This window comes from Lepisosteus oculatus, chromosome 6 (assembly GCF_040954835.1).
Source record: "Lepisosteus oculatus isolate fLepOcu1 chromosome 6, fLepOcu1.hap2, whole genome shotgun sequence".
Taxonomy (NCBI): Eukaryota; Metazoa; Chordata; class Actinopteri; order Semionotiformes; family Lepisosteidae; genus Lepisosteus; species Lepisosteus oculatus.
In genome coordinates, this window is record NC_090701.1 from 5,808,427 (window position 1) to 5,832,068 (window position 23,642).

The 23,642-nt window shown below is 36.6% G+C and overlaps 1 protein-coding gene across 7 annotated transcripts in view; it reads right to left on the reverse strand.

Moving 5' to 3' along the window:
• Positions 1-23,642, reverse strand: part of pde1ca (phosphodiesterase 1C, calmodulin-dependent a) — a 201,027-nt gene that overhangs the window by 19,028 nt on the left and 158,357 nt on the right. For all 7 annotated transcript variants that reach the window (XM_015354717.2, XM_015354719.2, XM_015354720.2 and 4 more), the window contains 7 exons: positions 19,369-19,469; positions 18,397-18,525; positions 17,551-17,652; positions 12,837-12,957; positions 8,151-8,232; positions 2,967-3,087; positions 272-447 (listed from right to left, as the gene is read on the reverse strand). In XM_015354717.2, coding sequence (XP_015210203.2) covers positions 272-447; positions 2,967-3,087; positions 8,151-8,232; positions 12,837-12,957; positions 17,551-17,652; positions 18,397-18,525; positions 19,369-19,469 — 832 coding nt within the window. The remainder of the gene's footprint in view (positions 1-271; positions 448-2,966; positions 3,088-8,150; positions 8,233-12,836; positions 12,958-17,550; positions 17,653-18,396; positions 18,526-19,368; positions 19,470-23,642) is intronic.

The window sequence follows — 23,642 nt, forward strand, 5'->3', positions numbered from 1 at the left end:
TAGTCACTACGAGTTTTTGTTTGTCCCAAACCATAGGAAGTCTCTTGCAAGTCCTCTCTCCCGAGTGAGACAGGAATTCCCCATGTATAAACTGAGTTATACCCAATAGTCAACTCCCAGGTTGTGTGGGCAATTTTTCAAGTCATTTCCAATGACGTTTTTATAAAATAAAAAAAACCAAATATACTATATTTTAATATATATTAAATCCAAATTTGATACCAATGTATTGAATCTGAAGCCAGTTAAACAGTCTATAGTTGTTCCAAACCTTTGTTAGCTTGCATCTTCCACTTCTCTCTGTTCTGCTGGACTGCCTCATTCCAGGTGGCTTTGAAATTTTTGAAGTCCACAGTGAGTAGGGAACAGTTTAGTGAGGCACTTCCTTCAGACCCTGTGCTCTTAACACTGGACCTTTTCACTTCTGAAGGGGTAATACTGTTCAAACTGTTCAGAGATACAGAAGATAGGAAACAGAGTGAGACCCCTTTAAAGAAGAACTGACAGAACTCTCATAGTTCCTTAAAGCCAGAGGGAGTTATACTCTATCCACCTTGTTCATCAGAGCTGAGGGTGAACATCTGATAAAGGGCTAGTGGACAACATCAGGGCTAACAAAGTATGAAGATGTGAACATAGTTCATGAGCACTACGTTGCTTGCGTCTTTGGGTTATAAGTTATTTAGACGAATAATATTGAAATATTAATTTTGTCAACATTTAATGCTCAGCAGCAACGAGACATTCATGTTGGGGCAGAAGCACAAACGAAAAGTGTCTTAAAAATCTGGGACAAATTAAGAATGCCGGATGCATGCAAAAACCCTGAAGAAAAAAAACGTTAGTGAAATACAGCCTCTGCAAATGCTCTCTGAAGAGATGTCTGGAATCCCTTTTTGTATGTGGGAAGAGTATTTAAATGTTTTTGCTTGCGTCACTTGATTCAGGTCTACCCCCAACAGAGAAAGTGTTTTACAGGCAAAGCTGCCAGAAGAGATGAAAGAAAACCCACTGATGGAAGATTTCATCTCTGACTGGGCACACAATGATTTCGAGAGAGAATCCACAAGAGTTGTATGGCTAATTTTCTCTCATCAGTGTGCTCGAGCTTCATTTTAAAAAAACGAACACGCTAATGATAACAAGAACACAATATTTGTTCAATGCTACTGCAGGGAACTGCCTAAGACTGATTAATTACCTGCCTAAAATAAGAAGCATGAGCACTTCTTAGAAGATAAATACATGCTCCTTATTGCCAAGCATTAAATGTGTGCTTTATTAAGATATGCCAGCTGCTTGAAAAATAATTTATAACGGGAAATAGTCGTGATCCCATTTATGCAGCAACTTAAAATGACAATGTCTATAGTACCCATTATTTTCAATTTTCCATTGCAGGAAAAGGAAAATGTTTAATCACTGCCTAGAATGAATTGAAGGAAAAACATGTCAATTGAGAATGTCATTGAGAAGGAGACAGAGGTGTTGCAGAGATGCTCAGAGACCACTCACAGACTAAGTACACACGGGGGGCTGTTGTTCTAATTACATATTCTTCCCTACATATTATGAGTGGTAAGGCAAGAAAGGACAATCAAACTGTTTATGGGGAAAAATACTGTGGATGTGAAATGATGGTGGACCTTTTTTTTAACCCACCTCCTCCCCCCCAACTTTGGAGGACTTCTTTATTTTATTTTTTTCACTCTCTCAATTTTGTTCTTATTAGACAATAACAATAAAAATGATGGTGGACTTAAAAGTATCTCATTGTCATTGACCTGCATATAAGTGTGAGGAATTATTGTAATTCAGTGATGTTTTAAAGTCTTTTTATTACTGTTGGAGAATGATGTTAATTTTAAATTTATCCAAATGTACCTTGTACTGGACAAGTGTAAAAAATGAATGAGTTCATATACCTTTTCTTCTAAAAATGTAGCATAGCAGAGCAACTACTGAATTGTAAACCCTGAATTGGGAATTTACACTACGGTGGTAACAGGTTGGAATCACTCCCTACCACCCCAATCATAGCGTGGGATGTACCTGCAACAGTACGTTATAGGATTCTCCTATGACACAGCATTTTTTGGGTGTGTGTGACCAATGTGCTTTTGGATTTATACTGAATTTGGGGTGACAGTACCAAAGAAGCTTTCACCACTCCTGCAAAATGACAATTCCCAGGTTTCTATCGGTGTTCAGCTACGATGTTTGATCATTTGTGTTGCTGCAGCCAAACAAATGGATTTTAGGAGGCTGGATGGAGACTAGATGGATACTCTTAAATTGCACTAAGTTACATTCAATTGAAGAAAGCCCCGCTACAGAAGGAATCACAGCTGGATTAAACTGGGACAGAGTCTGCTGTGATTATTTCCTATCTGGGTTATCTTTCTTCTGAGCCCCCAGTTTTATGTTTGTTTTTGTTTTGTTTTTTTTTCCCAAAATGTAATACTTTTTTTTTTTCTAGAAAACAATGAGTGGGATCCGTTAAGAACTTTTGGAAGCAAAGTGGACCTCAACTCATGGCTCAGATAGGCAAGAATATGGGACTCTGTCCCTGCCCGTGCAGAAATCCTTCGGTCATTTCTCCGGGCTCTTGTGATTGCTTTGGAAGAGCCATTGATGGAGGGGCACCTCATTCAAGACACTGGGAAGGTGGTCCAAAAGTCACAAAGATAAGTGTGATAGGGGCTGGGTGATAAATCTTATGGTAAAGATTATAAAATTACCAGATGTTTCCAAGAGATATATGGGACATACCTGTACAAAGAAATTTGTACTCGGGTAAAACGTTAGATTTTGAGCAACCAATCCATTCACCTGTAGTTACGAAAAGGTGATTTGGTAGAGCTCATGTTTCCTCTTCGCCTTTGACATCTTAGATAAACGATGTCAGGCAGCCAGTCAATAATCTCACCTGAGGAAGCAGAGATGGGAAAACGTTTTTTCCTCACCTGGACCGCCGGAACCCAGTCAGACCAGAGCGAGAAGCTTCATCAATGAGAGGAGTAACGATCTTCTCGGTCATGTCAGTGAGCACAGTGAAGGTGGGCTCCACAATGAAATCGATGAACCCTGATGGTGAAGAAATGAGACATTCAGAAAAAGTTGTATTCAGCAGTACCGGGTTTATTATTGGTGCTGAAGGGCCGGGGTGAATAACATATCTTATATTGTTATAAACTACAGATCTTGAAAGCACATCTTGTTGTCATTGGATAACATCTGCTGTCATCTTAACTATGGTCATTGACTGTGCTTGGGTTTGAATTTTTCCCCCACAGGCGAAATTTCATGTTGCACAAACAGCCAATTTGTTTACCTCCCTTTTTCTTAGAAAGCCTTCTGATAGTATTACAAGACATCGGCACTTTTAAAAATTCTGCAAAGTCTTTTTTTATTTCCCATCATTGTTTATGAGATTTACTGCAAATATTCCTGGATTTCTGCTTGAAAGCTAACAATAAGGAAAGGGCAGGAGTATAGACTGATTGTTGTGTATAAAGCTAGAGGTTTAAAAAAAAAAGGTTTATCCAACCTGTTTTAATAAAATTAAAAGGCATTCTTGACCTCAGCAGGCTCAGGGAAGTGCTTAGGTTCTTAATTAGCTTACACTGCGCAATATCGATCTGATGTTAATGTGAATGCTTTTTTTCCTCTGTAAAGTTTGTATATGCAAAAGAAAGCAGCGTGTTTACAATTTGCTCAGTGTTAACAGATCACGCGCAAAAGAGCACTTTCTCTGTGTATTTTCAGAACATTGACTTTAGTATTGACTTTTCTTCATGAAAACCCATTTGGGATGTAGTCCTTCACTGCTCTTGACCAACTCGGTCATCATGACTCTAATGACAATAGATCACCATTTAAAAAAATAGGGAAAATGGCTTTGTTTTGAACTTCTGTTTGACAGTTATTATTTTATAATTGTGGCTTTTGGAATGTGTGTGGCAGGTCTACTCTGTGAGGGGATAACTAATATTAGTATCTACTATATCAGAGAAAGTAGTAAAATGCAAACTTCACTGTTTCAACTTTCCTTTGGGGGGCTTAAAACATTACAGAAAAGATGGAGAGGGGGACTTAATCAAAACATTTTCACAGCCACCAACCAAGCATATACTACAGTATACTGTATTTCCAGGAAACTGATGTTTAGCTAAGATAAAAAAAAACAAGTACTCAGGCAGCTAAAGCTTTGTTAAAACAGTTTGTTTCTCAAATATAGGTATTTTCATTTCATCACAATTTAAAAGAATACTTGTTGACGTGTGCCTTCATTGCAATGACTGCATTAGAATAGTGGTTGAGTTCATCTCAAATCTATGCCCCCGATTAAGTAATACCACAAATTTGCTTTGTTTATGTAATGTTTCATGAGTCAGCTCAAACAAAGGGAGTAAGTCCTACACGCAAGCTAAGAATTATTCATCATAGCTGGCATGTTTAGAAAATTAGTAAGTTCAATATACAGACCTTTTAAATGAGATTCTGCATTTAAAGAAAGCTTTTAATAGTTTTGAATTCATTTCCATGATGATCTGAGAAGGACCTGGAAAGGTCAATACAGTACATCATGTCCAATATTGAAGGCTTCTACTAACCAATAAAAACATGTATACATGTGCTCAATCTTAACATTATAGGACATGAGCACCCTTGAAGACCACCAGTCACATAAATCGTTTCGCTTAATTGATAGCTATAGCTAAATTAATATTCTTTATAGGATGCACTGTATTTCGTCCTGGAGACAGACCACGCTGGAATGTGCAGAAAATACAAACTCGACGCACAGGTGAACCCAGAGATGTCAACTTAATAATAAACTAAATTTGCTTTTTGTTTTAAGATGAGAGAAAAAAAAATCAGTTTTATTTTAAAAAATGTAGAAAAGATTTTGACTTACAAAATTTACAAAGTATTTGACACACAAAACTTTAAATGGCTTAGCTCCCCTACATCCAAGAGACCTGCTGATCCTGTGCAGTAAGTCTTTAGTTGCTACAGTATCTGAGATGACAGGATGCAGGGTTGTTTGTATTCCAGTGATTCATACAGAGAAATGACATAGCTGTCACACTGTGCTTCACAGTCCCTAATTTGTGCAATGCAATTCTATGCACCACCTGTTACCACTTTACAATTAGGATTAAAAACAAATTTTGAAATTTTAGCAATAACATTTGCATTTGAAAGGAATGGTTGCACACAACACTTTATTTAATAGAATTTATATTCATTTTTATAGAGTTGATGATACTGCTTTCAGCATCGTGGTAAATGGTAAAAAGAATTTTATCGTACAGAGTACTGTATGTATATTATAATACATAACGTTATTTAAAAAAAAATAGTTAGGCATACTTTTACCACTTAGCACTTTCTGACTTGAATGCCTTGAGGTAACTAATATATTTATAGAATAATAATACACTTTTCTGGACATTCCACTGAAAGCACCCCTCCATCACCACTAGTGTTTTGTCCCACCTGGACGATGCAACAATGAACAGTGGTGTGAAAAACTGTTTGCCCCCTTCCTGATTTCTTTTTTTTTTTGCATGTTTGTCACACTGAAATGTTGGCCGAACATTCTCCTTCAGGATTTTTTGGTAGACAGCAGAATTCATGGTTCCATTTACCACAGCAAGTCTTCCAGGTCCTGAAGCAGCAAAACAGCCCCAGATCATCACACTATCACCACCATATTTTACGGTTGGTATGATGTTCCTTTTCCTGAATGCTGTGTTACTTTTACGCCAGATGTAATGGGACACACACCTTCCAAAAAGTTGAACTTTTGTCTCGTCCACAGAGTAGTTTCCAAAAACTCTTGGAGATCATCAAGATGTTTTCTGGCAAAACTGAGATGAGCCTTTATGTTCTTTTTGCTCAGCAGTGGTTTTCGTCTTGGAACTCTGCCATGCAGACCATTTTTGCCCAGTCTCTTTCTTATGGTGGGGTCATGAACACTGACCTTAACTGAGGCAAGAAAAGCCTGCAGTTCTTTGGATGTTGTTGTGGTGTTTTTTGTGACCTCTTGGATGAGTCATCGCTGCGCTCTTGGGGTAATTTTGGTCAGCCGGCCACTCCTGGGAAGGTTCACCACTGTTCCATGTTTTCGCCATTTGTGGATAATGGCTCTCACTGTGGTTCGCTGGAGTCCCAAAGCTTTAGAAATGGCTTTATAACCTTTTCCAGACTAATAAATCTCAATTACTCTGTTTCTCATTTGTTCCTGAATTTGTTTGGATTGCAGCATGATGTCTAGCTTTTGAGAATCTTTTGGTCTACTTCACTTTGTCAGGCAGGTCCTATTTAAGTGATTTCTTGATTGAGAACAGGTGTGGCAGTAATCAGGCCTGGGTGTGGCTAGAGAAATTGAACTCAGCTTTCCAAAGATGTGATAAACCACAGTTGATTTATGTTTTAACAGGGGGGGCAATCACTTTTTCACACAGGGCCATGTAGGTTTGGATTTTTTTTTCCCTTAATAATAAAAACCTTCATTTAAAAACTGCATTTTGTGTTTACTTCTGTTATCTTTGTCTAATATTTCAATTTGTTTGATGATCTGAAACATTTCAGTGTGACAAACATGCAAAAAAATAAGAAATCAGGATATTGTAAATATAATCCTTTAGTGTTTTTGAGCAACTTGTAGGTTCACAGTTTACAAGAGTTTCTGTAGGCCACCTTGATTCCCATTGGGTAGTAATAGAAACTGAACACAGAAGAAAAACATTCAGTACCATGTCAGCATGAAGAACAGTGTCCAAAGGTGTAAGAAAAAGATTGACCTCAGTAACTCTAGTGATGGCTTTTCAAAACCCATAAGACATCTCAGTTCACTGACTTTTGATTGTGTTGTCCATCATTAAGAAGTTCAAAGCTAACATAATGGTTTCTGCCCACAAGGAAGAAGACATAACAAGGTTTAAGTAAATGTGTGGTCTAAAATAATGGTTTAGGAGACTACTGTAATAGAATACCCTGGAAAAAGATTCTTGCATTAATAGAATACAATGTCTTCAAGACTACAGAGGCTGACTTCAGGAATCAGGAGACAATTTGCCAAATACCAACCAATTGACTCCCACTTCAAATGAAACCACATGACGAGGCTGGGAGAAACACAAATTGAGTTTTTGGACAGTCTCAAAGGCTTTATTATTGAGTCAGGAGCTGCAGAGGTTCTGTATGTACATGCAGCCTTGAGGTTATCAAAGCAAAAGTGGAGTTCATAGAATACTGATAGTTGGGTGTATGAATAATATGAACTTCATGCATTTAGAAATTGCATTTCTATTGACAAATACAAATTGAAGGTCACTCAGATCCTTTGGGTTCGATTTATTTGTGTCAAAAAAAAATGTATGTCTGGGTTTTCATGGTAAATCAGTTTTAGGTACAGTTCATCAAGGATATCAGTGGATGACAAAATCGATATCACATTGTATGCTTAACTGTACAGTCTGTGAAATGTCAATATATCTTCACAATGAAAAGAAAAAAAGGTGTCAGGCAGAAAAGCTGGCATTTCAAGTGGCTCTAAGAGTCAGTTGTCTGACGAGTATAAGTTGGTCTTCTCATAGATGTTTCTCAAAACACAGTTAAAATACTGTAGATTTTGGATTTTGGCATCTAAGTACTTTCCATACCTTCCTTCTACATATTTGAAGTTGATAAGCTAGTTTTCCATTTTGTGTCTTGTGAGTTAGAACCATAGTGAAAATACCCAAATGTGTGAGTCAGAGATGAGTTTTTCTGAGTATTTTTTGAAATGCTATAAAAATATCACAACATTCAGGAATAAAATGTTATATTATTATATTCCAAAAAGGGGTGAGATGCCATTAATTTAATGTAGAGCCAATAAATAACACCTTAAAGGTATAAAAATTCAAACATCTAGGAACCATCAATCAGATAAGTTGCTTAATACCTTCAAATGCTCCCAACAGTGTATCCAGTATAAGTGATCAACAAATCTTATTCTGACATACAAATAATTGTACCATGTTGAAATTGAGGTTAAATGTTTTTACAAATATTGCAAATATTGCTCAGGATTTTAAATATTTTTTGTCTTTTCTAGTATTCATTCTTACAATTAACCAAGCGATACAACTTACCAATCTGAGACTGTGCAACCATAGTTGACTTGCGATCACAAAGAGGAGAAAATGGCAGTCCAAGCTCTGCTTCTTTGTCCCCCTACAAGCAGAACATTTCTATTGAGAAAAACCTTTTGAACAGACTATGTCATTTCAATCATTATCCAAGACTATGTAACAAATATACAAATACTTTGTCTTTTGTGAGCAATAATATATAAGAAAAGTAATCAAACCAAAGAGATTTCAAATCAAATAAATTTGATTGCTTACTTTACAGACTGCAGCCTAAATGTGGTCTAAAGTACATTACTGGGTTCATTAAATGAGTGGAAATTTTAATCCATTTTTCTGTTGATATCAGTACATGTCTTGCACACTAGATGTATGCTTTTTATTAAGTGGCATTGTTTTAGTCTCTACTACAAAGGAGAGCCTCATCTTTTATTAAAAAAAAACATATGTATTTTCTTTACCATATCCAGGCAATTAGAAATCAGCAGTACAGGACAATTAATCAAAATATGTCTTCACAGCGGTACCTTGTACTGCAAGAGTGTATGATCGGAAAATGTAAGAAAAAAGAAGGGTGAAAAAAGACTATAAAAACAGACAAATTAGACCAGAGCCACAGGTAAAGTAAAATGTTAAACTTGGAAAAAGAAACTTTTCTCAAAATTAACGATAGAAAGCATTGTCTAATTCAATTTGTCACATCAGAAGCCACATTGAGCAATTCAGAATCACTCGGGCCAGATTCCTCCACCCTCTATGACCAATTAACAGGTGCTCAATCCATTAAACCTCCTTATTTAAACACTGTTCTGCCACTGGTACAGTGCTCTGTCACTGAGTTGCTTTCCGAAATACAAAGATGGAGCGGTGCACTCTCAGTATCATCGATCTGCAGCTCCATAAGCTATTTCCTGCCTGAAGACTTCCAAATCAGTCTTGAAACTGATCCATCTCATTTCTGTGCATCAGCGTCCCATTCCGCATTCTCAGCTTTGTGCCACAGTTCCACTATGCTTTGTCTTTTGTCTTTAGACCGCACCAAAGCAGCTCTCCTCAGCTGCCAGCACCATGTACAAAGACTTTGAGCCAGTCCAGAGTTTTTGCTTGGCACCATCCTCAGCTTTTCTCTTGATGGGAGTTTGTTTCTTTTGTTTTATTTAGTGCCTGCTTTTTGTTACGGCTTTGCAGATAATAACACTGTAGTAGAGCACATAGAAATTAAAAATTAAATCATTCTTCAAAGTATGATAGACAGCACTAACAATTTTAGTCTAATAATTTTAGATTAAAAACTATCCCTCTAAACTCTAACATCACAAGGAAAGAATTGTTTTACCTTGACATTTTATGCAAATTGTTTTAATTGGCCTAAGAGCTATGAAATGAAATGTATTGTGCATCAGGTTTATTTATTTTGAATCAGGTTGGAGTGTAAATGTACTGTAATTGCTGATTGATGTTGTGTTCTGTAATTAAAAGTCATTCTGTGGCATTGTTAAAGTGCCACTACAGTATAGTACAGTACAGTAGGACTACTGTCTTTACCAAGTTTTTAGTTGCAGTCATTTGTCATGAAATAAAATATGGATCACACATACAGTAATTGTTTTGAAAAGCAGCGGAAAAATGCCTCTAAAAACATCAGATCACAAAATGACCTTTTTAACATCAATCATACAGTATATAGGAAAATATGCAGTATAAAAGCAGTTAATAAACATTTCGAGAAAATACAAATATTTTTAGAAGTTTTACACAAGTTGTGTTTAAGTCAATATCACACATTTTCAACTCCCAGACCCCAAGCTGAGTTCACAGCATATTTTTCCTTTTTGTGTCACAAGGTAACATCTTGAATGATAGACTATTCAAAATAGTTGCTGCTAAACTTGTAAAAAACTGTACACGTACAGACTGAATTTAAAAAAGTAACAAAATAGACCCCAAATTAAGAATAATCGTCTAGAACTGATGTTCTAAAATTGAACTGTTTGAACAGTCTCTTCCTTATCCTAGAGTATAAGTCATAAAGAGCTTGAGTTTGTGTAAAATCAATGATTATGTTTTATGTGTGCTCACCAGCAATTTAAAGCAAACAATATAGTTTGTTTGTGGCTTTTTTTTTAATTCAAAGGTTCTCTTCTGCCCTCAATTACTTGAGACATTGGGCTACATTAAGACAAAGCTTCTGTGTTTGCTATACCCTAATTTAGTCTGTGGAACACCCTAAATAAACTATACTGTAAGTGTGTCCATTGAACCCAGGGCTATCCTAGTTGGCTAACATACTGTAAGAGAATCACTGTCCTATGGCAGTGTAGTTCTTACACCCTCTGCTGTTCCTCCAAGAACTAGATTTGGCAAAGTGATCAAGGCCCCAATGTCTCCCGAGAGCCTGGGGTCAACCTGGGCCAAAGCTGTGCCATCTTCCCAGGCTTACACACTGTTCTGTCACAGTCGTGATGGGAAATGGGGATGTGAGTCTCAGTGCCAGCGAGTAACAGGAGAGCACAAAACAGCAGAGACAAAATTGATTTAATGGGCAGATGGCCAGCAAGACAGGCCAGATGCAACTCAAATTGGACTGGATGGACCTATTGAATTACAGTCCCATATGCTGCAAATACATTTATTATCTGACCGTACAATATGACGCCATTAAATCTTCTTTAATGCTCAATTAGTCTCTAGAATAAAATATTTTATGAGACAAAATATGGTCCGAAGCTGGACACAGTAATGATCTGTAACTAGTGGTGTTCACAGATTAGGCTGAGATTGACTAGCCCTAAGTTGTCTAAATAAGATATTTACAATGTTTGCATCAACAAACAGTTCTCAAGTCAGAAATACTGAATTTTACAATTCTTCCAACTTAACGATTACTTTTGGATCTTAACAATTGATTGACGTGTCAATAATACATAATTTAAAAAATGTTATGATTTAACTTCTGTTTTAAGCATTTTTGATATTGTTCCTTTGTCTGCAAAGGTGTTTGATCTGTCACTTTCCACATCATAGCATACATTTGAAAATGTGGCATTATTCTTTCTTTGATATGGAAATATTTGGTCCAGAACTGAAATCAGAAGCAATAATTTCCCCCTGGCTTCTATTCTATTGAAATCAGATGCAATAATCTTCTTGCTCAATACTCACTAATCTTACTTGCTTGATTTAGATTTCCATAATGTAACTGTTCTGTCCTTCAATACTACTCTCATGCTAAAAAATACTTTTTTCTCAAAACATTTTGTATGACACTTGTACTGGTCACATAACAAGTATAGAAAAGAAGTACAATTTTAAAATACGCTGTCACAAAAAAAAATCATTGTTACACAATGTTTCCACTTTTTGTACATTAAATGATGCACAAAAGAAAGGCAACACTGACGTCTTACTTATTTAATCAAGTAATTCAAACATAAATGTGGAAAAAAGTACAAAAGAAACACAGATGGAATATCCGAAATATTCTGAATGGTAAGATGACAAACTGACAAAATGCAAACAAAGCTCAGCAGGTGTGAGCCTGGTCAGTACTTGGATGGGAGACCTCCTGGGAAAAGCTAAGTTTGCTGCTGGAAGAGGTGTTAGTGGGGCCAGCAGGAGGTGCTCACCCTGTGGTCTGTGTGGGTACTAATAATAAATACTGTCTGTGATGGGGACACAATATTGTAAAAAGGCGCCATCCTTCGGATAACACGTAAAACTGAGGTCCTGACTCTGTGTGGTCATTAAAAACCCTAGGGCGTTTCACGAAAAGAGTAGGGGTGTTATCCCAGCATCCTGGCCAAATTTTTCCTCGGCTTTTACCAATCATGGCCTCCTAATAATCCCCATCTATGAACTGGCTTCATTACTCCGTTCTCCTCCCCACTGATAACTGGTATGTGGGGAGCGTACTGGTGCACTCTGGCTGCCATTGCATCATCCAGGTGGGGCTGCACACTGGTGGTCGTGGAGGGGATCCCCATTACCTTTTAAGTGCTCTGAATGGAATGTCCAGAAAAGTGCTATATAAGTATAATGAATTCTTCTTCTTATTATTATTATTATTCCAAAGTTAACTAACAAGTTGAAACAAAGACCCGGTCAACAACTGGATAGACTACTGACAGATGTTCTGCTGCTCTTCCTTTGATCTTGGATCTAATTGGTAAAGGTTAAATGGTTTCTGTAGTTTTCTGTTGATGACATTGGTGACCTCACAGATGTCACTATCCAGGTGAATCCATTATTCACTGTCGTTATAGTGTACAGTATATTCATTTCCGTTATCAGAACGGCTCTTATTTCTTTTTGGAGTCAAGGCGTCCTGAAGCCTATTCTGGAAATGCAGCGTGCAATCTCGACGTACACCCTGAACAGTATGATAGTCTGTCGCATGGTACGTATGCACGCAATTCAACTTCAAAACTGCACACAGAATGTGCAGCATTGTAGAATTCAACGTGGGACCCAAGAGAGACTAGGCAACAGCTAACTGCCGTGCTTACATGCCCATCAAGATTTACAATCAAAAAGTTTTAGTTTGCACATACAGTACAGATTTACAAAAACAACTCAATGGGATTTTCTGAAGACACCTGATTTACAGTAAAATGTAAGGGAACTATTCAGGGAAATGAATCTATTGCAAACACAAAAGCATCAGGAACTCGAACAAATATGATCTTATACCTGTCTAAAGAACTCCTCAAGCAGTGACATGGTCCAGCGATGATGCAAGTCCCAGTTTTTGGCTGGGTGACTGATATCAGCTGTGTGCAGTAACAGAGATAAGGCTTTTGGCTTGTCAATCCTGCAGAGTCAAGAAACATAGAGGTTAGTGAATTGAGAAAACATTAAAAGGAATATTTCAGCCACAATCAGCAATTCCCTAGCTAATATTGTGATTAAATAAATACAGACTAGTAAGACTTAACTGATCTTAGCTAACTGAAATAATAAAAAAAACAATTTCCTGAAAAATATGTCTTTATACATACAAGTTCTTGGAATGATGGATATTCCAGATTACAGGATTATATATTTGTTGTAGTGCATTTGAAATTGATGCTGCAATCCAATTTCATTGCTTTAAAGTTGTCTGAATTTAAAACCTGCAGCACAATTCTTCAAAAGTGAAAATATTTACAATGTAATACATTTTAATTGCCATCTTTTTAAGACATGTCGATTCTGAACATCTGAAGATTCCTGGACAATGTTGCTTTTTCATTCCTTTTATGATAGGTTTATATCATAATTTTTTTTGAAAAGCATTGTATACCAAAACAGATATTAAACATTATTTTACCACTCTTTTATGCTCTATCATTATCATTAATGGTTTGCTTTTGAGGGTGTGGTACAAGCATTCTTTACTTCTGATTATTTTTTATTAATTACGTGTATCGTTCTCTTGCATTTTAGCAGGATTGTCAAAAAAATACAATGTGTTCAGAATGTTCAAGTTTTAACAAGAAATACAAGTGATTCTGCTAGTTTTGCCATGACTCCACTAGTTTACCAACAAATGTTAGGACTCATGCATTGCTTACAGTATGTACAAAGTCTTAAACAGCATGTTCAATTTGGCCACAGACTGCGCTTAATTTCCTAAATGGTAAAAGTGGATTTATCACACAACACATGAGGGCCAGATATTTTTCTGCACAGTTCAATACATAACAATATTGGTCGGGCATTAACCAATTATCATAAACACATCAATATTGACCACACAGTGAGCAAGTAAAAATGCCACATTTGTTGAAAGTTAAAAGCTTTGACCTTTTCAGCACACAGCTTTCTTCTTCAATTTTTATTTTTCACTCATCTCTGCTGTTGTCATCATACCTATCTTAAAAGAAATTTCTCAGGCCTAAGTAGTATGATTATCCGCATAATGAATACAAGGTATTGATATCACCAGATACCTGCATGCACTATTTTACTTTTGCAGTTACAAGTTTTATTCTTTATTCTTTTGGCAGCACAAGATTTACTTACTACTATAATAAAAAAAAATGTTTAGTAAGAAATTGATTAGTTTGTGACATATTTATTGTGTACTATAGAGATCATACAAATTGTATTCCTCCACATAATATGCCTCCTTACATAAAAAGATTTGTTGGTAAATTCTACTTGTTGTAAAATACAGTAAACAGTAGTTCTAAGTTGCTATTAGCTATTTAAATACATCAGAAAAGTACTTTTTTATATCCGGTTATGAGGACAGCAAATCTGAGACTTCTACATGTATTTGAATGGGAATTTAACTATGAGTTTTGGACTACAAAAGTTTGAAACCATTTGTGCTCTGGGAGGAGTGTATTATGTCAAAAAAATCAAATTAATATCTAGATCTGGATTCTTTCAACACAGCAAAACTCGTGTTAAAAAAATCAGATGCACAGGTAGGCCTCCAGGCATATGCTACAGTATTTTAAAGAATGGTGATATTCTTTACAGAATGAGCTCTAAATCTGCTCCTGTACCATTATGTCTGTAATGTCTTATACCACTCTACTGTAAGATTTATCACTGGCGCCCCCGTCACACTCAGCTTTGCGATCTTTTCTATTTTATTGATTGGCACTCTCTGTAAATAAGACAATAGTCGTCCATCTTCATAATTTATTGCGGCTCTCTGTGCCATCCTATGATTATAAAATGTAGCCCCAGTACCTCAATCACACTGCACCTCCCAGGAGCAACTACTGATTACCGACCAGGGACGAGTCATTTCAATTTGCTGCTCTGAGGGTATTTTCGGTTGCATGATTAAATCTTTTATGCCTGACACTGGGACTTGTTAACATTCCCACGTCCTGTAAGGTTCTATCGTCTTATGTGATTTTTTATTTTTACCGCTGTCTGTTCTTTTTATTCTCATTGCTTTGTCTTCTGTACTACGATGGTATGTGCCTCTTTGTCCGATCCTTTTACTTAAAGATCATTATGTAAATTAATAACTGTAGTAGTTGACGGTTCCACACCAGCCATTGGAATGGAGACACCCTGGTGCCGATTCTAATAATCTTAAGGTCCTATCCCAGCCCTCCACGGGAGACTAGAGCCTAAAGCATTCACTTTAGGGACTAGAGAAGTATTCACACCAGAACTCCTCTGAACTGTGGATAGTTCAAATATTCACTTTGGATCTCTGTTTCTTTGGGCTTGGCTGCCCATGTAAATAACTAATGGTATTAAAGTTTGGTTCTACTGTATGCAACCTGATGTGTTTACGTCATCAGATAACCTCACACTACAGTCTTCTTATTAATAGCTTACACAATAGTGAAAAGCATTGCTTTATAAGGGGACAGATCTTTGTTTTATTCGTACCATTGGAGGAGTATGCGTAACAGCAGGGGTCAGCAGTGTTATTGGGCTAATAACAAAATAACAGTGTTATTTTAAAATGAACGCTGTTATTTGTCAACGTTTGATTCATGTATCATGTGTCTGAAAATAACTTCACCAGATTGCACCTGCATGATTTAATAGTACTGTGATTGCTAAGGTCATTCTTGACCATTGTAGACTGATATACAGTTTTTCACCAGAACCCATGCCCCTTACAAGCTAATCAAAATAATAGCTTTAAATTGCATTTATGATATTTAGGCTGCAGCCATACAGTGTTTTGTCATATATTTTCAAATAAAATGTTGTTTTGCCTGCCTACCACTTTGAATTATTTAGAGCTTATTATCATTCTCATTATTATTTGTGATTTGATTGTTAGACAACTGTATGTCATTGATATTCAAAATGAATGCAGGGTAATTACTTGTTTCCAAACAGACAAATGAGTAAAAAAATCCTAATAGCATTGAATTGAGCCCAAGAGCGCAGGGTGAGTGACTGTAGCTCTCTGACAGCTGGCTAGGTTTCTGCGTCTTTCTCATTCAAGCAAACAGAAAGCTTGGGTATGTGGCAAAAAGTATGGAATTGGAATCAAGGGACGTTCCACTTGTTCTAGTCAAAACAATTTATTTTCCATCTCCTTCTCATTTATTTTACATGCTCCACATATTTTAAATTCTCTGCTTCAGCAGTTGCTGCACAGGAGGATTTCGTCGTCTGGCAATTAAGGTGTCTGGAAGGTCACATTTCTCAAACCCAATTTGAGAACGTCTTGTCTTTCATAAACATGCTGCACTGCAACAAGATGGATAAATAAACACCAGCAAGGTATCTTGCTGAACTCTTTATGCTGTGCTCCTAGCAAAACAAGTTGCCCACAGGCTTGGTTATTGTGTAATATGAGAGGGTATATGCAAATCTGCAAATGATCATTTTTGCACAAACAAAAAGAGCACTGGAAATCAGCACCTACTGTGGATGGTTTTTAATGAGCAGTATGTGCCCTCCCATACTTTAACAAATGTGCCAGCTTTGCTGTGTCTATGAGACGCATTAAGTCATAAACCTGGATACTGTGCCTGTACCAGCATGATCTGGGAGTTGATTTTAGTTTAGAAGGCTCTGCATTGGCTGAATTAACAGGTTTAATGGTTCGTTGTTGGAGCTTGGAAGTAGCAGTGCTAACCTTTTTGCCATCGTGCAGCCCTGATCTATATGCAAATATATTTAATCAAGATTATTATTACAAAAACATACATACTGTACATACAGTTTACTTGATCTGTGTCACAATTGACTCCAAACTGAATATCAGTCAGAAACAATTGGGAAAACCAATACGAGCATCACTGGTGTTTGTTACTCATGTTCTTACGCTCTGACCATGAGGGGGATCACACTGTAGTTTACAGAATAGAGGACATGTTTTACAAATACATTTCGAAACCATATAATGATTCTGCTATCAGCCCTCTTCTTTCATGCAAAAATTACCCACTTTCTTTTTTATGGCATGCATACAAGCAGTAAGGGGCTATGAATGAGTATCAGCAATGATTAGTTTAATTCTATAAAAATATGAATGGGTTTGAAACTCAGAATTTTAGTGCATAATATTTTTCCCTCTTCAATAAAGTTAATTTTACACAGCTAGACATTTTGACAAACACTTATAGTATGAATTGAACAGAACAATAGGGAATACTGCACTGTAATGTACCCTAAAATTATGGAGTCATAATCAAAGTCACTTAATTATGCAAATGCATAACTTGTGGCTCAGTGCAATATACTATATTAAAAAATTGTTAACAAGCAGAGGGTATCATATACAGTATAAATGACACACAGCCATGTGCAATGTGCAATCAAGTTTAAAAGTCTTTGCTTGTTGATATTACTGGCTGTTACGGGTTATTTATTAAAAAAAATAAGAGGAAACAATGCAATTGCAATACTGTTCATGAGGTGACCAAAGGTTAGGCAAGGTTACTAAAATATTCCAAATGAGTAAAAGCTGTGCTCAGTGACTCACCCCTCTGGTTGCTGTAAGGAGTTTTTCATTGCCTTTATTTGTTGAAAATGACAGGACATGTCTGTAGCTAGGACCATCTCTACTACAAGAGCTCGCAGTTCCCTGTTGTTTGAAAAAAAAAACAATAAAAGCATAATATCCACTTTTTAAGTTTCTTACAGTAGATTTTACTCAGATTTACGGGAACATCGGTTTTGCAGATCTTAGCGAGACCGGTTTAATTGCATTTTATGAAGACGCATCCCGGTTAAAATGCTTTAACGTGCTACACAACTTAATAGAATAACAGTGCGGAAAAAGAAGAAAACTTAAAATATTGGTACATTGGCTGTTAAACCACGGGAATCTGGAATACCTGGAAATACCACAGAGACCTGAAATTGTTCTCTCTGCATTCAATCAGCTAAGTCTCACCATGAGGTTGTTGGAATGGAGACCAACATAGAAATGTTTAATTAATCACTACAATCACTTAGTCTTGCAAGCTCACAGAGGATAAACAAAGTGCAGCTTAATTTATGTATCATTTATGTCGTTTGATTGATTGATTAATATTTTTATGGTTTCCTAAGTGATATAAAAGATATCCATGATAAAACCAAAAATGTAACTGGACTTCTTGAATGTCACAAAATACCTTTAAAGAAAAGAGCCGTCTTCTCTGTAATTTGTCTTACAGCTGCAATTGCTTTAATTCTTCTAGAATTTCTGAGCACATAGACCGTACAGTATGTTATATATCACAAACTACCAAAGGCAATACCTGTGTACAAGCTCTGGAAAACAGTTTGAAAGCCATGCAAATGAATTCCCAGAAGCCTCTACTGCCAACTGTTGCTTGCTTACCTCCAGTCATCCTTTGACAAGTTGTACAAGATGTTCATTTCATCATCGTCCTGTAGGAGGCGATAAGCTGCACTAACATGATGGCTTTCAAGCACAGATCTGTCATTATACAGAATAGCCGTGTCTGACCTACAAATAGATACAGCAAGGGTGCATTAGTAATGCAAATTATATTTCTCTTGTCTGAGCAAAAATAACTTGCCAATCTGATATCACGCATGGCAGTGTATTGTTTTCAAATTTCTTGTTGGGTGAAAAAATATTCTATTTTTTACCTCACTGAATAAATTAATTAATTGCTAAGAAGAGCAAATACAACCGTGTCCCTGTTTGATGAAATGAGAATGATAGAAGTGACTGAAAATTAGCCCTCAAGCATACTGTATGAGTTGAACACCACTGCTTTACAGACCTAATCAGTGACATTTTTCAGATTCTAATAGTAGCTGGCTTTTCTAGTGATAAACACTGATCCTATGAAACATTTACATCTGGCTTTTTGGGTTAGGATTACTTAGTCTTCCTCTACTTTGCCTCTACTTGACTTGATTTATAGCAGACTGCATTTCAATTGAAATAATGTTTTCTGAAACAAATTACCTGCAATGTAAGCTGGAGACCAAGCTTCTTCATGAAATACAGTATATTTAAGATATCTGCTGACAGCAGATGAAATAGAATCATTCTGGTCGAACTGTGCAACTTAATGTTCCGTTTCATTTTTTATTTTTAATTAATGGTTCTCAGGATTGCCTAGTCTTATTTGAATCTTACATATTAAAATGCTAAGAATTTACAGTGTGTATTTCTTAAAATAATTATATTTTCAGCTATAGTCGTAAGATGTTCATATGAAAAGCACTTTTGTGTTCAGGGCGTCACGGGATTTTCCATATTCCTTATGAATTTAATTTATAGGGAAATGCTCGCCAACAAAATGAAACAAGAGACGGACTTGTCAGGAGTCATTACCTGGTTTGGATGTGAAAGTTATTCGTGGTTCCTGTGTGTTCGTAGTCGTGGACGGCAGCTGCGAAAATCATAGCAAAGATCTCCAGCTCCGTCAGCCAGTGCTGCAAAAAAAAAAGAAACCTGATCAGCGCACCACGTACTGAAGTTTTAAGGTCTCGCCTTACAGTGCCAGCTTCCCCGCTGTGGCAGTACGAGCCCAGCTCTGGCTTCCAGGCATCCCTTTGGCCTCTCTGCAGGTATCGATGCGTCTCTGTGAGCGAGACCTGCACCCTGCACCTCTTCTGCTGGTTATAACTCCAGAAGCACAGTCAGCCAACTTAAACCGACGGCCAGTGAATGAATTCCTCTGGCAAATCTTGAGCAGGGTATTACCTATGGTTTGCCACAGTACAACTCTCAGCTGTATAATTGTAGAAATGAAACTGTAAGTGGTTAAAATCATCTGCCCAAATATTTCACAGCAACTGCAGTATTTTAAACTGTGATGTTGTTATAAGATGAATATATTATAATCTAGACAGCTAGAGATCGAATGTTAATGTATTTGTTGGAATCAACCTAAGTTTGTATTGAAGGACCAAAGAGTGCAGCAGCGTTTTAACTTTTCTTTATTAATGATGTCAGCTCAGCAAACGTCTTGATGTTCTACAAGACACAACCACCTGTTTTTTGCAAAACGAATACAGAAAATATAGTCTTTTAAAAGTGAATACATCGACAAAGCATACAATGAAACAGAAACAACTTAAAAACAAACGTAAATCTTTGCAATGGGGACGGGGGGAGGGTGTCTATATTTACGTATACACAGAAATGTTTAATTAATCACTGTAATCACTCAGTCTCCTAATGCCACAGGAGATAAACAAGATTGTAAAAAAGACATTTTTACCATTAATTTATACACAAAGTATGTCAGATGCATATAAATATCAGTTATAAATTGCTGATGTTGATGTAAATCAATATTTGTACTTTAGATGAGACATTCAAACTCCGCATCTAGGTAAATTTTCAATCACTTTAGTCCAATTGGTATAGATCTGCAGTGCTTTCAATGACATAGCTCAGATCACATAGGAGTATTTGTCCCAGTCATGCAATAATTAACAACCTACTTAGAACCTATACAGTTATTTAAGAACCAGTGTAAGAATTTTAGTTGTTTTAGAATAAAATTACAACATTACAACTATATGCATTGTACTGTGGTTATACGGTGTAATTACTGGCTTAGACAGTATCTGTGCTTTTCATCTACTGTATATTTTATTTTCCAACAAAATATTTTCCAACAAAAACCTAGTTTCTTCCTCTTTGGACTTATTCCAAAGCTGCTGTATACAGTATGTTTTTTGCAATTTGATAACCAAAACTGTGAACACTTTTCCAGTTGGTACTGAAATCTTGCTTTTGCATTGTATAATGTTAAAATAACATTCCTTAATGTCAGTTCTACTCTTCCAACTATAAATCATGACATTCATTTGTGTTTTGTCACTTCTTCTTTAATTATACAGTATAGATTTTAGAAGATGAAAATGATGTCTCAACATAAATAAATAAGTCATGTTCAGAAGGAGTTTCTTGGAGCAGTGTTCTTTATTATATAGTGTATGTTTCTGCTACTTGCAAATAACACAACTCATTTGTCTACATTAAATGCCATCTGCCAGGTGTTTACCCAGTCTTGTTTTTGTTTTCTGTCTTTTAGAATTTCCTATGTGGTTTCTAAAAGGATTTATTTCCTAATCTACCTGATCTAGTTATTCTTCCTCAGAAACAGATGGCCTTGTTGTTGTATAAATGTGCAAGAAATTATGCACTCTTACTGTATGTGTTGTCCAAAACTAGAAGGCATGTTTTGCACCCAATAGAGAATATTCCATCTGTCCAGTTGACTTCCTGCTAGAATCCTGTCACCCTGTCTGTATATAGTAATAAAGACTGTCCTGGCACCATCATTCTTGTAAAGTTTCTTTTAAAAATCAAATCAGTTCACACCATTTCTAATTCTGTGACAGTGGAACGTGTTTTAAGATACTACACTGAAAGGAGAAAGTTCTGAAGATTTGATGAAGGACCCACACACATAATCCACAGTTCATTGTCACTATAAATTAGTTTCCATCAAACCAAGAGGCATTAAAAGTTCTACAAACAATACAGATAAGCAAAGTGATGCTTTCCAACTACCTTCTTCACAAGAAAATGGAGTAAATGGAATTAAACTAGAAGAGGTCAATAATTATAGTAGTAAACATCATTAGCAGAAATCCTGATGTAATAAAAACAAAAACACCTGCAGTCTTTTTGAAAGATTAAATATGATTCTAAATATAAACATGCTTATACTGTATACTGTCTTCAAAGGAAGGTCTTTGACCTATGTTTTCTGCATTGTGATATTTTCTTTATATAAAAAATAACAAAACATCAGGATTCAATGGACTGAACTCTCTGCCTTTTTTCAGCTTAGGGGAAGGATTCTACATTTTGAGGTCTTCCATTATTCCACAGCTAGGTCTCGAGAGGCTAACCTTTCAGATTTGAGTAATTGAAACTTTAAGGTCTGCCTTACAGCACACAGTAAGAATTATATTCTACTGATTCATGGGGATAAATGATTTGGCCCATGTGTGTGTTAGAAAACCATTAGTCCATTTCCAGAGGAGACACACATGATAAATGATAAACACCGTATACCCTATTACAACTCAGAAACCTATAAATATGTATGTAAACCACTACAGTTTGAAAACTGTGCACACTTAGAAAACAAATATCAAAAAAGCTGAAACATCAAGATTCTGGATATATTCAAGAATAATCTGTGTATAAATTACACATTTAGCTCATGTTTATATTTGCATTGTACTATAGCATTCATTGAGAAATTGAACTTACTATGATGCTTTTCACATGTTTAAAAATAAAGGTGGAAAGGCTACTACAAACACACAAAAAATAAAATTGTATGATGTGTAAAATGAGCAGACTAATCACTTTAAGTGTAAAGTGACTGGACATTCACATTCAAAAGACGAATGGATACCAACTAGTAAATTGAACCTTGCAGATCTGAGTAAAGTGCTCTACTCAAGATATTGCAGTGAGACATGCAAAAGTAAGAAAACTGAGCCATGCAGAATGTTGCGGTGAAACATGCAGTAGTGAAAAATGTGATGTGAGGCATATTGCGGCATATGTTAAACACAGCAGTGAGTAAAGAGAGGCATGCAGCATGTTGCAGTTAGACACACTGCAGTGAGTAAAGAGAGGCATGCAGAATGTTGCAGTTAGACGCAGCAGTGAGTAAAGAGAGGCATGCAGCATGTTGCAGTTAGACACTGCAGTGAGTAAAGAGAGGCTTGCAGCATGTTGCAGTTAGACACACTGCAGTGAGTAAAGAGAGGCATGCAGAATGTTGCAGTTAGACGCAGCAGTGAGTAAAGAGAGGCATGCAGCATGTTGCAGTTAGACACTGCAGTGAGTAAAGAGAGGCTTGCAGAATGTTGCAGTTAGACACACTGCAGTGAGTAAAGAGAGGCATGCAGCATGTTGCAGTTAGACACACTGCAGTGAGTAAAGAGAGGCATGCAGCATGTTGCAGTTAGGCGCAGCAGTGAGTAAAGAGAGGCATGCAGCATGTTGCAGTTAGACACTGCAGTGAGTAAAGAGAGGCTTGCAGCATGTTGCAGTTAGACACACTGCAGTGAGTAAAGAGAGGCATGCAGCATGTTGCAGTTAGGCGCAGCAGTGAGTAAAGAGAGGCATGCAGCATGTTGCAGTTAGACACTGCAGTGAGTAAAGAGAGGCTTGCAGCATGTTGCAGTTAGACACACTGCAGTGAGTAAAGAGAGGCATGCAGCATGTTGCAGTTAGGCGCAGCAGTGAGTAAAGAGAGGCATGCAGCATGTTGCAGTTAGGCGCAGCAGTGAGTAAAAAGAGGCATGCAGCATGTTGCAGTTAGATACACTGCAGCGTGTAAAGAGAGGCATGCAGAATGTTGTACTGAGTATCATCCATTCTTATCATCTCTACAGAAGCTGAAGAAGACAGATTTTAATAACAAATGAAGAAGCTGCACTCCAGTCTTCCTTTTCTAGAGTGTGAAGTAATTCTTAATGAATGAGTATACTCAAACTGAACATCATTAATATATTGGATGTGAATTTAAACATAGATGTAATTGTAGAATCACATCCCTGATTTTAATTGTTTAAGGGCAAAATACAGTGTAAAAATGTTTCATTTGATTCTTATAATCTCAA